At 43.2% G+C, this 13,669-nt stretch overlaps 1 protein-coding gene across 1 annotated transcript in view; it reads right to left on the bottom strand.

The window, feature by feature from the left end:
* Positions 1-13,669, bottom strand: part of col12a1b (collagen, type XII, alpha 1b) — a 98,379-nt gene that overhangs the window by 31,550 nt on the left and 53,160 nt on the right. Inside the window, exons 34-46 of the mRNA XM_068709099.1 lie at positions 13,430-13,559; positions 12,872-13,011; positions 12,651-12,780; positions 12,431-12,570; positions 10,936-11,065; positions 10,636-10,775; positions 9,129-9,258; positions 8,394-8,533; positions 8,077-8,206; positions 5,746-5,885; positions 4,815-4,944; positions 4,346-4,485; positions 3,830-3,959 (exon numbers count right to left, since the gene is read on the bottom strand). Coding sequence (XP_068565200.1) covers positions 3,830-3,959; positions 4,346-4,485; positions 4,815-4,944; positions 5,746-5,885; positions 8,077-8,206; positions 8,394-8,533; positions 9,129-9,258; positions 10,636-10,775; positions 10,936-11,065; positions 12,431-12,570; positions 12,651-12,780; positions 12,872-13,011; positions 13,430-13,559 — 1,750 coding nt within the window. The remainder of the gene's footprint in view (positions 1-3,829; positions 3,960-4,345; positions 4,486-4,814; positions 4,945-5,745; positions 5,886-8,076; positions 8,207-8,393; positions 8,534-9,128; positions 9,259-10,635; positions 10,776-10,935; positions 11,066-12,430; positions 12,571-12,650; positions 12,781-12,871; positions 13,012-13,429; positions 13,560-13,669) is intronic.

Raw genomic sequence — 13,669 nt, forward strand, 5'->3', positions numbered from 1 at the left:
ACGGGGACTTTCTTTTACTTAGCAACCAAACATCAAAACAAAGGATTAGTTCCAAGTGGCTCCCGTTTTAGGACCCAGGAGATGCCGGCTGACGCTGATGGATTCACAAACACGTGTGATTACATTCCTGCAAATGTCAGTCAGTGATAAACAGAAACCGGAGCGACTATCGAGCCAAGGAGTAGATCGTCCGTTTAGAGTTTTGCATTTTTTTTTTTTTAAAAAGGTACAGAACAGCATGAACTCCTGTGACCTTTCTGGTATTGTCTGTTAAATATTACAATTAAAAGAAACAGATTTTTCATGGAAACACTTCCAAAACCTCTCTGGCTTTTATCAAGAAAAAAAAGAGCCTTTAATGGCAGAATAAACGGTCTCTGCAGCGGGACACCCGGCATTACAGGCAACACTTGAGGCTGAACTTGAACGCTGAGTGCAGCAGAAGTCTCCTGAATGTGTAGAGAGAAGGAGCTCAGGTTTTTGGGGGTTTATGCAAAAGCCCTTAACTTCCCTTTTAAACCGAACCAGATGTGCATATCCCCCTGGTATTTGGAGCTTTACCCAATAAAACAGGACTGGATGCAGTAGGTAGATTTAACCGGAGCCTCCTCCTCAATCAGGACTAAACCTCCAGACTAAAGCCGTCTCCCTAATGTACAACCACATTAAAAGAAATCAACATTTAATACCTCTAACGAACAGAGGCCAGTCTGTCCCAATGTTTTACAAATTACCTTCTATCCTTCGGAGAGATTAAGTAATCCTGATCTGATTTTGTGTTATTAATTGTTTCACAGCAGTTTTCCTCCACATTGTTGGACTGAAACACTGTTTTTTGTCCAGACGGACTGAGACAAGTTCCTCCTGGGAGGGAAACGGTAACCGTGGACTGAGTCACTGGTGATAAAAGATCATCAGCGTCACACACGGGCTCATAGTCATTGAGAGATCGGCCAACGGACGGACGTTACTGGTTTGACTTCTTTAACAACCTTTTAGGACGAAAGAACGATGGGGAGTATTTTGCATGAGCGGCGAGAGTTTCTTGGTGAACACAAAGCTTCACGTTTTAAGACAAAGACGCCAGAAACAGCCGTCCTGATGAGGGCGAGATAAACCTAATAAAACGAGGCGTACTGGAGAGGAACTGAGTGTTTCACTGTCCTTCAACCAGTTATCTCTACGGCGGATAACTCTAATATATGGATATAATATATATATATAACCGAACCAAAGCTCTAAACCCAACCACGGATGGAAACAGATAGACGGACGTTGATTTCAGCGATTTTTGTTTGACCAATGAAATCATTTGTTCCAGTTGTTCAGTGACGTCATACCTCCAGATATAGCTCCAGATAGCTTGCTGCCAAAAATGGGGGAACGTCTTTTCGATTAAGTTTCTCAAAAAAAAAACTGATATTGTACGAGAAACGATCTCCAGAACCAAATAAAGGACAAAACCTGTCTGGAGATCGCCGAGCAGCTGGGACACGACGAAGACGGTAACGTAGAAGACGTTGCTAACGTTCTAAGTTGCTCATTGGTTTACGTGTTGCGTTGTTAACGTTAGCCCCTTAGCTTTGAGTTGTGTGTGGAGGCTCTATTTAAAATAAAGGGTATTTATTGCTTTTAGGATGAAAATGGAACTGCAATAAAGATGAGACACTAATATTATTGGTATTATACTATTTGTAGAACTGATTCTAACTCCATAACGCTGTTAAAGTCCAAAAGTCACAATTTATTGTCACATGTTTTTATATAACAAAATATTCTGCTTCAATTCCATTTTTGTTGGCGTTTAGATTTTAAACTGCGGTAAAAAAAAAGGTTCAATCACTTTATTCTAATAAAGGATTTAGTTTGCCGACGGCGTAAAACACGCCGAAGATCGATTCATAAAAACCTCAATGAGCTCCGAGTTTCTTCCAGTACAGTTCTATCATTTTGAGTAATAAATGCGCTCACCACAGCGGGTTCAGTACTTCAGTGGAGGAACATGGCCTCACTGAGCCCGAAACATGTCGTAATAAAAAAAACACCAACCCCAAAAATCCAAATTGGACATAAACCGACTTCCAAACAAAGAGCATTGCATTACACGACTGCTCCATGGATCAGAACCCGACCAGAACTGAAATATTCCGGCTCACGTTTGCCCGCTGGAAGAAGTCTGTGGAATCAGTCTTGCCTCACTCCCCAATTAAAAAAAAAAAAAACCAGGATGCATTTCTGCTGACTCTGCATGCCACACCGTCTGGGCAGAAACACACACACACACACAAACACACACACACAGAACGGGAGGTCAAACCACCCAGACGAGTCACCGGTTCTCCAGAATGTTTCTCTATCTACTCGACAGAAGTCTCAAAGCTCGTCATTATCTCCGCGTTACGTTCTGCCATCGTCACCGTGAAGCTCTTCAGCTTCTCCGTCGTTCCATCGGCTCATAGGGAGTCTTCGAGGCTGCTCCTGAGTGAGGACTTTTTGGCTCTTTCTCCAGATTACTGTCGTTTTTTCCACTGAAGGAGATGCTGTTTGTCTATAAAGACGTCTCTGCTGTCAAACTTTTGCAGACTTTTAAACTATCTTAAAAAAAAATTATGCAGTGCAGGAGAAAACACTGCCCATTTATTTATGGACACTTTAGTGCAGAGACGTATAAACTTTAAACATTTATCCCAGCAAAGGAATGACTGCTTTGTTTCCACTGGCAGCTGCTCAGTAAAACTGTGATCTTTCACCCTCACCTCGGCGCAGGAGGAGCTGGTTAAACGTGGGAGGAGCTGGTAAAACGTAGGAGGAGCTGGTTAAACGTGGGAGGAGCTGGTTGAACGTAGGAGGAGCTGGTTAAACGTAGGTAGGAGGAGCTGGTTAAACGTGGGAGGAGCTGGTTAAACATAGGAGGAGCTGGTTAAACGTGGGAGGAGCTGGTAAAACGTGGGAGGAGCTGGTTAAATGTGGGAGGAGCTGGTTAAACGTGGGAGGAGCTGGTTAAACATAGGAGGAGCTGGTTAAACGTGGGAGGAGCTGGTAAAACATAGGAGGAGCTGGTTAAGGAGCTGGTTAAACGTGGGAGGAGCTGGTAAAACATAGGAGGAGCTGGTTAAACGTAGGAGGAGCTGGTTAAATGTGGGAGGAGCTGGTAAAACGTAGGAGGAGCTGGTTAAACGTGGGAGGAGCTGGTTAAACGTGGGAGGAGCCGGTTAAACTCTCATGGCCGAACAACGACGTCACAAATAAAGGTGTCACATGTGATACAGCTGTTTTTTTGTCTGACAAACACCGTGTTGGACCAGATGAACAGTAATAAGATACAACATATCATGTTGTGGATATTCACACATTTACAACAGCAGATGTTTGTAGTGAATCTTTCAGAGTAAACTGGCGCTAATGCGTTTAAGAAGTCCAATATTAAATTACAAGACTTTTCTACTAATAAAACCCTGATGAGTGAAAACATCTCTGCAGCCACAAAGCGGCATTTTTTGATAAATGATTTCAAAAGCCTGAATGATGGACAGGATGAGGAATTAGCTGCACTTGAAAACATATTTGGACGAGCACAAACAAATGTGTTTTTTATGTCCCGCTTTAAATGGAAGTATTTCACTTTTTACGAGAGAAAAAACGCTCCAAAGATGAGAAATTAGAACATTTTTCCCCCACAGGACCAGTCCAATTAAAGGTTTTATATCTTCTAAAAAGCAGATGTTGGAAAAGGGTTTCTTCATGTCCGTCTGAATGTGTCCAGTTTAATTCCTAATGACATCTCCGCTGCAGAAATGAATATTTTCTTCTCTTCCAGATCGTTACTTACGTGTCTTTCCGTCGTCGGACTCGCGTAGACCTTCTCCCTCTGGGTAGACTGGGACCACGGTCACAGTGTAGGGGGTGTCCGACAGCAGGTTCCTCAGGACGGTGTTGGTGGTGCCGCCTGACACCTGCTCCTGCTCTCACACACACACACACACACACACACACACACACAAAAACAAGATGATTACAAGACGGCAACCTCAGGTTCTGAAAAGTGTGTTAAAGCTGCATTCTCTCTAGTGTCCACTAGGGGGCGACTCCTCTGGTTGTATAGAAGTCTAGTCTAAAATGACTCTACTTCTCTCTTGATTTATTCCCTCAGTAAACATTGTAAACATGAGTTTATGGTCTCAATCTCTAGTTTACAGTCTTCTTCAATACAGCATGATGTTCATTTAGTACATTATGCTCCATTTAGAGTCAAACAGACCATAAAGCAGGGGATCTGTATCGTATCGTAGCTTCTTATCTTATGGTATCAAGCCTGCGATGAAGCACAGGAAGTCTGGCGTCTCACCATGTCCTCGGCTCCTCCTGCTGAAGGAACGTAGAAGAGGCGATACTGGCGGACGTTGCCCTCCGCCGGCTCCCAGCGCACCTTCAGGGAGCTGGTGGTGGGATCAGTGACCTGCAGATTCTTCACTCCGCCCAGAGCCTCTGTCAAAAAAAAAACCAAATCCACGGAGAGCCTCGTCAATGAACAAAATGTCACATGTTTGAGTTACAGCCGGCGGCTAAAAACAGGACTTTCCCTTTAACGAACAGATGTGTGGAGGTTAGAGGTTCAACGAGTCTCTTGTCAAGTGTCAAATCACAGGAAAGTGACATCTGCTGACTTTCAAAACACTTTTCTTTCATTATCTAAACTTCCTCCAACATTATTATCTTCAAAACAAGTCGAAGAAAAGCAGCAACGTTCAAATAGACGCCTTTTTTTGCCGAAGCTTTTCTTAAGAGCCAGATGTGGCCTCAGCTGCTCTACTCACTCGTCTTTCCGTTCTCCGACATGCGCTTCCCTTCCACGTCGGAGTAAACGGGCACCAGCGTCACTTTGTACTCGGTGTCCGGCCGCAGGTCTCTCAGCACCGTGTTGGTCGACATTCCAGACACCTGAGTCTGAAGAGGAATAAGTGAGGAAATCATACAAAAGTTGTAAAGGAATCTCTGTGTTTAACGTACAGTTTACCCTTTTATTTCCCCCGATAGCTTTAAGGTCGACACCGGCTGACAGTATTATTCTGAGGGCGGGGCTGCCCCATCGAGTACCGGTATCCTAATAGGAAGATCAGGTCGAGCTTGATTTTTTTCAAAATAAAAGTATCTAACTGTATCTTAACAGGAAACTAGAGATGGACCTGCATTTTCAAAATAATAGCCTCATAGAATAACTGTATCTTAACAGGAAACTAGAGATGGACCAGCATTTTCAAAATAAAAGGCCTCGTAGAATAACTGTATCTTAACAGAAAACTAGAGATGAACCTGCATTTTCAAAATAATAGCCTCATAGAATAACTGTATCTTAACAGGAAACTAGAGATGGACCAGCATTTTCAAAATAAAAGGCCTCGTAGAATAACTGTATCTTAACAGGGAACTCAGGATAAGGCTGTTTTTTTTTTGTTTTTTTTAAATAAAGGCCAAATAGTGTATCTGTATCTTAACAGGAAACTACAGATGGACCTGCATTTTCAAAATAAAAGCCCTTACAGATCAGACCTCAGATGATGTTTTATCCTTGAAGAAACCTCATGTCATTGCTTATTACACCAGAATTCAGATTGTTTAGGAAGTGAGTTGAACTCAGTTTAGTTGGACCCCGTAATCCGTACAAAATTCATATCTGAGACTCTATTAAAGAGTAGAAAATGTTTTCTTTTATGGAAGAAGCAAAAGTTCCACTATCATCAAACCGACCGTGCTCTCGGCTCCTCCTCCGGTGGGGACGTAGATGACTTGGTACTGCCTGACGTCGCCCTCGGCCGGCTCCCAGCGAACCCTGAGAGAGTTGGTGGTGGGGTCGGTCACCTGAAGGTTCTTCACTCCGCCCAGAGGCTCTGAAAGAGAGAGACGGGACAGCGTCACGGTCTGAAAACACATGAATCCTCGCTGTTTGCTTTTTCCTGCCGGGGGCACTGGATGGGTGGAGTTCACCTCATCAGAACGGTCCAGATGTCTCAAATTTGGGGAGGTTGTCAATCACAGAGGAGTGTCTTTGACTGTCTACGCTTTCTGGTATTCTATGAGGCAAAAACATCCCTATTAGAATCAATCGAAGAATTCAAAAAAAGGTTAAATGCTTCAAATACTCCTGAGCATTTGTTTTATCCTGCAGGACGAACCCGATGGGTGGGTTTACCACATCAGGAGTGTCCAGATGTATCCAAGTCAAGAAACCTTCTGGCTCTCATCGTCTTCTTTTGTGAGACACAAAAACGTCCAAATAAATAAAGTCTGTCCTGTCATTCTTGTGTGTTTTAGCGCGTTAAATGCAAACAGAGTTTACTTTACGTTACTGGCAGGTTTGTCAGAAGGACTTCCCGTCCTTCAGGCAGCCTGTGGTTTCATTTTAGTACTCTGGCATGAAGATGTAGTTTTTTTCCTCAAAGGTATGTTATTGTAGTGTGGTCACGCTGTTTCCTGCAGAGAGCATTTTCAAAATTGTCCTTTTAGTGGAGGAATCAAGAATGCTGCAACAGCCACGAGTCAGCTGCTGAAGAGATTTACATCTGTTAGGAATGAATCAGTCGAGATTCTTATCACAGCCTGCTGCTTGAAGACAAAACCTCAGAAAAATGAGCAAAAGTGGGAAAGACTGAGGTCAGGTTTCGGTCAGGGCATCCTGGTGGCCTACAGGTTCTGGACCATATATTCCAATGTTTCTAACGGGGACAGCAATCTTGTATTGAAGGAGAAGGCTGCAGACATCAGACACTAAACAGTAATTTAATCATGACGTTCGTCCACTAGAAGTTCTTGTTGTCTCCTCGGACAGACTCAGACTGTGATTTTAAGAGTCTGACAACATGATGGAAAGAAGCCTCCAGAGAAATAAAACCTTCTTCTTCATCTTTCACTTTGTTGTCGTGAGTCTCTCTGAAGGAGAAGTCTCCTTCTGGAACCTTTCGTCACGTCCACGTCGTCTAAATCATCTAAAAATTCATCTGTTAGATGAACACTGAGCTTCTCCTTCTGATCTCCAACACAACAAACTTATAACAACAGGAACTCTTAGTGGAGCTACGTTAGGATTACAACCTGTTTAGCATCTGCAGCTTTCTCCTTCAGTACTGGACCACTCAGACACAAACACATGTTTTCCTGTCAGACACATTCATGAAGAGAAGGTTCATACCACAGCTATGAACATACAGTGTGATTAACTGCACCTCTGTTGTTTTGCTTTTGATTAATTCTCCATTTCTTTTCTGTTCTCTGTGAAACTCATCTCCTCTGCGAGTTGCAATAAAAAAAACAAAGATCCAATAAACAAATAAATCATGCAAACATCAAGAATAATAGCCGTTTTTTATGGTTGCAATGAAACATTAGGTCATTGGATGGCGGATAGTCCTCGAATGCACCAACGGGGAGAGATTTACCGAACCAGTCCAATACGTTCTGGCATCCTTAGATATTTCACGAAGGTAGACATGGTTTTAAGGACTTGATCTTCCAGGACAGTGAACAATGGCTTAATTTAATTTCCCTTAACTGAATCCACATTTCCCCCTCTTTCCTCTCAGGCGTCGTCTGAAGAGACAACCGATCAAATGGGAGAATCAGCATGTAGTGAGTGACCTCATCGCATGAGATCCCACCAGAAAAGGGCCGTATAGAATTGTTGAAGGGAAGCCACCGCTCGGCTTTGCTTTACTTAACCGACGTCCCGCTGGGTTTAAAGCTTCTGACTCCTTCCCCAACATTGTGCTTCAACTAGAAACACGTCACATTAACGAGGTAGAGATGACAGTCTACGTGTGTGTACGGCGCTCGCATATTCCATATCACATAAAAACGATCGTTCGGTCCTGCAGGGTGCACCAGATAAGTGACGGTTTGCACTTTAAGGTATTTCAGACACATTCCTGTCCTGAACTGACACAAACAATCCAACCCAAAGCACGACGGGTTGTATGAGATTTGATTATTTGACTCGCACGCTGCCAGGAATGTGAGCTCCACTGCGTCTCATTGTGCTTTTTTTATCACGTGGACGGGAGCCGAACGCCTCGAGCGTAGACTCACTTGTCTTTCCCGTCTTGGCCTGCCGAATGCCCTCCACGTCCGGGTAAACGGGAACAACAGCCACATCGTAGGCGGTGTCCGATTCCAAGTTCCTCAGGATGGTGGTGGTGGTGCCTCCTGACACCTCCTCCTGTTCAGTGAAATGTTGAAACCACCGTCAGCACGACTTAATCTCATAAAAGGTGAGACTGATTTGAGTCCACAGTGAAGCGAACAGCCTTATAGAAACCTTTCGAGGCCTGAAGATAACCTTATGAATCAGTCTAGAACTGTAAAAACACTCCAGCTACATCAGATCCAATGAAAACAGTTCGTACCATTCGTTGTTCTCCTCCCGGTTGAGCAGCGTAGAAGACCTTGTAGCTGCGGACGTTGCCCACCGCTGGATCCCAGCGGGCCGTCAGAGTGCTGGTGGTCGGGTCGATCACCTGCAGGTTCTTCACTCCGCCCAAAGGATCTAAAGAGGATTCATCGACGAATCAACTCGTTAATACACTTCTAAAACGTCTGTCACCAAAATCAGGCAGCATCCAAAGTTGGTCAGGAGGAAATTCAGTTTTTTGCTTTTATTCTGAAAAACCTTCATAGTAAGATGTGGCTAATAGAAATTAATATTCCACTTATATTCCCAATTACACGCAGTCTTCAAAATAGGATCATCAACCACCTTTATATGCATGTATGTTTATCCGCCTGTTGTATTTCTAGGTTGTATGGGTCACATAAAAAAAAGTCTTTTACTTTGAAATCAGCATTCTTAAAGTGAGCTGGAAGAACTTCTCTATTTTTATGGTTTAGTCTTGTTTTTTCTTGTTTTACTGGGTTTTTTATTTTATTTTTTACTGTCAATCGATGAGTCACATGTCTTTATTAGATCATGGTGAGCTGAAGATAGTTTTTGGCCCATTTAACCTATAAAGTTCTATTTTACTCTATTCTACTCTTTTTCCACATCCACGAGAAAAACACATTCATGCGTTTTGGCTTCTCGTCGTTCTTCTCTCGAGGTCCAGGCCACTTCCTGCAGCTACAAATCAACAGTCTGAACTCACTCGTCTTCCCGTTTTCCGACTGCGACTTTCCCTCCATCTCTTCGTAGACCGGCACGACGGTGACGGTGTACTCGGTGTTGGGCTCCAGGTTCTTCAGGACGGTGGAGGTGGTGGTTCCAGACACCTGGTCCTGGTTCGAGGAGAGGAGAGGAGAAAAACCACTTTGAACTGGGTGAACTCCTAGAAAGATAATAAGGGGATTTGGCAGAAGGACTCTGTGACTGAGCACAGTGTCACAGTTTAATGTGCTGTGAGCTCAGCTCTCTTGGATGCAGCTTCACTCGGTAAACCGTCTCCGTGAAACTCAGTAACAAGAACGGCAGAAGCTGCGAAGGTGAAGACGGATTCAAGCAGAAAAGAGCTTCCACTTCACCAACTGTCCAGGGACGGTCTGGGCCTTTTTACACTTAATCTAATAGTAAGTGCTGGAATCTGCCAGAAAGAGCTGAGATAACTTCAGAGCTTTCCAAATCAAATTATCTAATTTCACAACATTCCTTGAACCAAGTGACATAAACTTGAGATTAATGAAATGGAACCTGTGGAGATATTGTCACTGCTTCATAGAGTTGAAACGGCCTTGGAGACACACACACACACACACACACACACACACACTGCTCTCAAATGTTTTCCATTAGTTTCTGAGGGTAGAAACATTACAGTGTGGTTTTCATCTTTTGATAACTTGATATGGATCTTTTTCCAGAACAAGAAAATAAAGTTATTGCATGAAACTGTTTTGGAAACGAGAGTAATCGTTTCACGCAAACTGGCTTCTCCCAAACTTGTGCTGAGAGGCCAAAACAAAAGATTAAGCCATTTGATTGTACAGAAGCAGAAGAAGAAGAAGAAGAAGAAGAAGAAGAAGAAGAAGGAGAAGAAGAAGAAGAAGAAGAAGAAGGAGGAGAAGGAGAAGAAGAAGCAGAAGACGAAAGGAGGAGAAGATGAAGGAGAAGAAGAAGGAAAATAAAAAGGAGAAGAGGAAGATAAAGAAACCATCCTATTAGATGAGGAAGAAGAAGAGAAAGAAGATAAAGGAGGAGAAGGAGAAGAAGGTGGAGGAGAAAAAGAAGGAGAAGAGGAAGAGAAAGAGGAAGAAGATGATGAAGAAAACAGCCAAATAGATGAAGAAGAAAAAGGAGAAGAAGAAGAAGAAGACAGAGAAGAAGAAGGAGAAGGAGAAGAAACCATCCAATCAGATGAAGAAGAAAATGAAGAAGAAGAAGACAGAGAAGAAGACAGAAGGAGAAGAAGATGAAGATACCACCCAATCAGATGAGGAAGAAAAAGAAGAAGAAGGAGAAGGAGAACAAGACAGAGAAGAAGACAAAAAAGAAGAAAAAGGAGAAGAAGAAGATGATGATGATGAAGAAGAAGAATCCCTCTGTCAGAGTTCTGCTCATTAAGTGAGTCTTCGTCCTTCAGTAGAGACCACCTTGTCTCAGGAACCGTGGTGAACCTGGTTCTACTTTTCACAGACTGGATGATGAAAATTCGGTCTCACCACGCTCTGCTCTCCGCCGGCAGCCGGGACCCAGGTCACGATGTACTCGCGTACGTTCCCCTCGGCGGGCTCCCAGCGGACGTTCAGGGTGCTGGTGGTGGGATCGGTCACCTGCAGGTTCCTCGCAAAACCCAGCGGCTCTGAGCGGAGACACGGAAACAAGGAAGACGGATTTGGTTGTGTTCGGATCGGAGCGGGGCGTCTTTTTCTGTCTCTCTTTCTTTGACCCTTCAGACGCCATCAACTGTTCCTGTTCCTTAAATCCCTCACAGCCATCAGCTCATGTCCACAGGTACTCACTAGTCTTCCCGTCGTCGGTCAGACTGGGTCCGTCTCCCTCGGCGTAGACAGGGACCACGGTGACGGTGTAGCGGGTGTTCGGTAGCAGCTTCTCCAGGACGGTTTTGGTGGTGCTCTCCGACACTTGCTCCTGCGGAAAAAAAACAAAACACAAGCGGTGAACTCAATACTGTAAGGTTTATTTTCCATTTTCTGTATAAAAACTGTAAGATTTAATCAAATGTAATCATAAATCACCAACTCAAGATCGACGTTCAAACTCGTTAATTGGGCGCTAAAAAGTTACGTCATCGGCGGAGACAAATGAAGCGTCTCCAAACAGACAAATCTTCAGTCAGCTGTTTCACAGAAGCGTCAGATTAACGGGATTTACACGTACTCATTCTCTCCAGAAATATAAACCGCACATGTTCCACATGCCACGCAGCGATGACGGACGCTCTCTCGCACACAAAGGATTTAGGAGCTATTGTGAGGCATGCTGGGATTATCCTGTCAAGAAGCATGACATCACCAAATCCCTGCTGAGAGCTTTGATCGTTTTGTTTCTTTTGAAGAATTCAAACAAATTCTGACAGCTTTTTATTAACTTCTGCTGTTACATTTCAACATGCAGGATTTGTAGAACCTGGATCTTTTTTTATATGTATTCTCTTAATGCTAATTCTGGAAATTTGACCACATTTTTTATTTTTTGAATGCAAGCATTGAAAGCTTTCCCTTAAATCTCAATTTAAGACCAGTTAACATCCTCATTAGACACTAATAGCTGATGAAATATCAGTTTAACTAAACTAAACTTCATGTTCTTCTTGTGTTATTGTCAGTACATGAGTTGGATTATTATGGTCTTAGAATCTGAATCAACTTGCTCTGTTATCATCTCAGTTATTCAGTTTCCTTCTGCAAAGATCGAATTTCCATCCTCATCATAAATGTATAGCTTAGATTAATTCAGTTTTAGTTCAAGTTAACCTAACTTTAATAAATTCATCTTGAATCAGTTTAATTAAACTCATCTCAACTCAAGTTAGCTTGACTTGAATTAAGTTAACTCGACTAAACTCAAGTTAACTCGGCTCCAGTTAACTTACCTGAACACAAGTAAACTCTGCTACTTTCAAGTTAACTTGATTTAAGTTGATTAGCCTAAACTTGAACGTTAACTCAACTCAACTCCACGCAAGATAACTCTGCTCCAGTTGATTTAAATTAACACAATCTAACTCACTCCACTAAAGTTTACTGCTCAAGTTAAGTTAACTTGACCTATCTCAAGTTAACTTAACTCAACTCCACTAAAGTTAACTCTGCGTCAGTAAACTTAACTCGTTAACTAAATTCGACTCCACTTAAGTTAACTTTGCTCAAGTTAACTTTGCTCAAGTTAACTTAACTCAAGTTAACGTAACTCAACTAAACTCAGGTTAACTTGACTACACATAACTAAACTCTTTATATTTAATTTAGCAAAAGGAGGAAAAGAGGATCTTACCACAATCTCCATTCCTCCATCTACAGGAACGTAGATCACTTTGTAGCCCTGAACGTTGCCATCAGCAGGATTCCAGGTCACGGTGAGCGTGGTGATGGTCGGGTTGGTCACCTTCATGTTGCCCACTCCGCCCAAAGGCACTAAGAGCGGGAAAATGATTGTTGTTGGCAAACTTTGTTATAATCCAAATATATTTTACTTAAAATAAAGAGTAACTTACGCGTCTTTCCGTTCTCCGCCTGCCGTCTTCCCTCCCTGGCTGGGTAGACCGGTAACACCGACACCGTGTACGGCGTGTCGGGCATCAGGTTCCTGAGGATGATGTTGGTGGTGCCTGCAGGAACTTGTTCCTGTTGACAGAGACGGATAACATGAAGTCATTCAGATGGTTGGCCTTCCGTGTCTGGTTTTAGTCCTCAGAGGTGTTTAAAAGAGTCTCACCATCTCCTCTAGGCCACCGGCAGCCGGCACAAAGAAGACCTTGTACAGGCGAACGGCTCCGTCGGCTGGGTCCCAGTTCACAGTCAGAGAGGTCATGGTGGGGTCCGTCACCCGCAGGTTCTTCACTCCTCCCAGTGGCCCTAAACAAGGAGACGGGTCGGGTTAGTCATGAGGTTTTAAGAGAGTATTTTAATCTGTTTTTATCATGACTGCATTATGTTTAAGGTGACAGAGAGGAAGTAACAAGACTAGTGACTGATTTGCAAAATAAAGCTGGATCGAATTTCCATCATCATCATGAATATATGGTATAATATATGGACATTTGGATTCATCGTACTAAAAAATGCTCTCTGAGTGTAAAGGTTTTAATTGAGATGCAGTATCCGTTTCTGAAATATACAACGTACGTTTTTTTGAGCCACTCTTCTGTTTAGGTTAGCTTTGTTAGCTCTGTTTATTTGTATGGGCAACCCAATAATTCGTTGTCCGATGCTGCATCTGAAGGGACTTTATTAAACTGGTTGAACGTTAGCGTAGCTTAGTGTTCGGTCTTACTCGTATGTCCGTTCTCAGACATCGTCTTTCCGTCCCCGACGGCGTAAACCGGCACCAGAGAGACGGTGTAGAGGGTGTCGGGCTGCAGGCCTCTCAGGATGGTGGTCGTGGTTCCTGCGGACACTGTTTCCTGAGATCAACCACAAAATCACAACAATTAGCTGCTTCCAAACCCAGACAGAGCAACGAGCATGCGACTAGAAACAACGATGGAACTTCAGTGTTTGGAATAGCAGCATC

The sequence above is a fragment of the Cebidichthys violaceus genome, unplaced genomic scaffold (genome assembly GCF_023349555.1).
Source record: "Cebidichthys violaceus isolate CVI_PGR_0920_01 unplaced genomic scaffold, fCebVio1.0.p SCAF_14, whole genome shotgun sequence".
NCBI classification, from domain to species: domain Eukaryota; kingdom Metazoa; phylum Chordata; class Actinopteri; order Perciformes; family Stichaeidae; genus Cebidichthys; species Cebidichthys violaceus.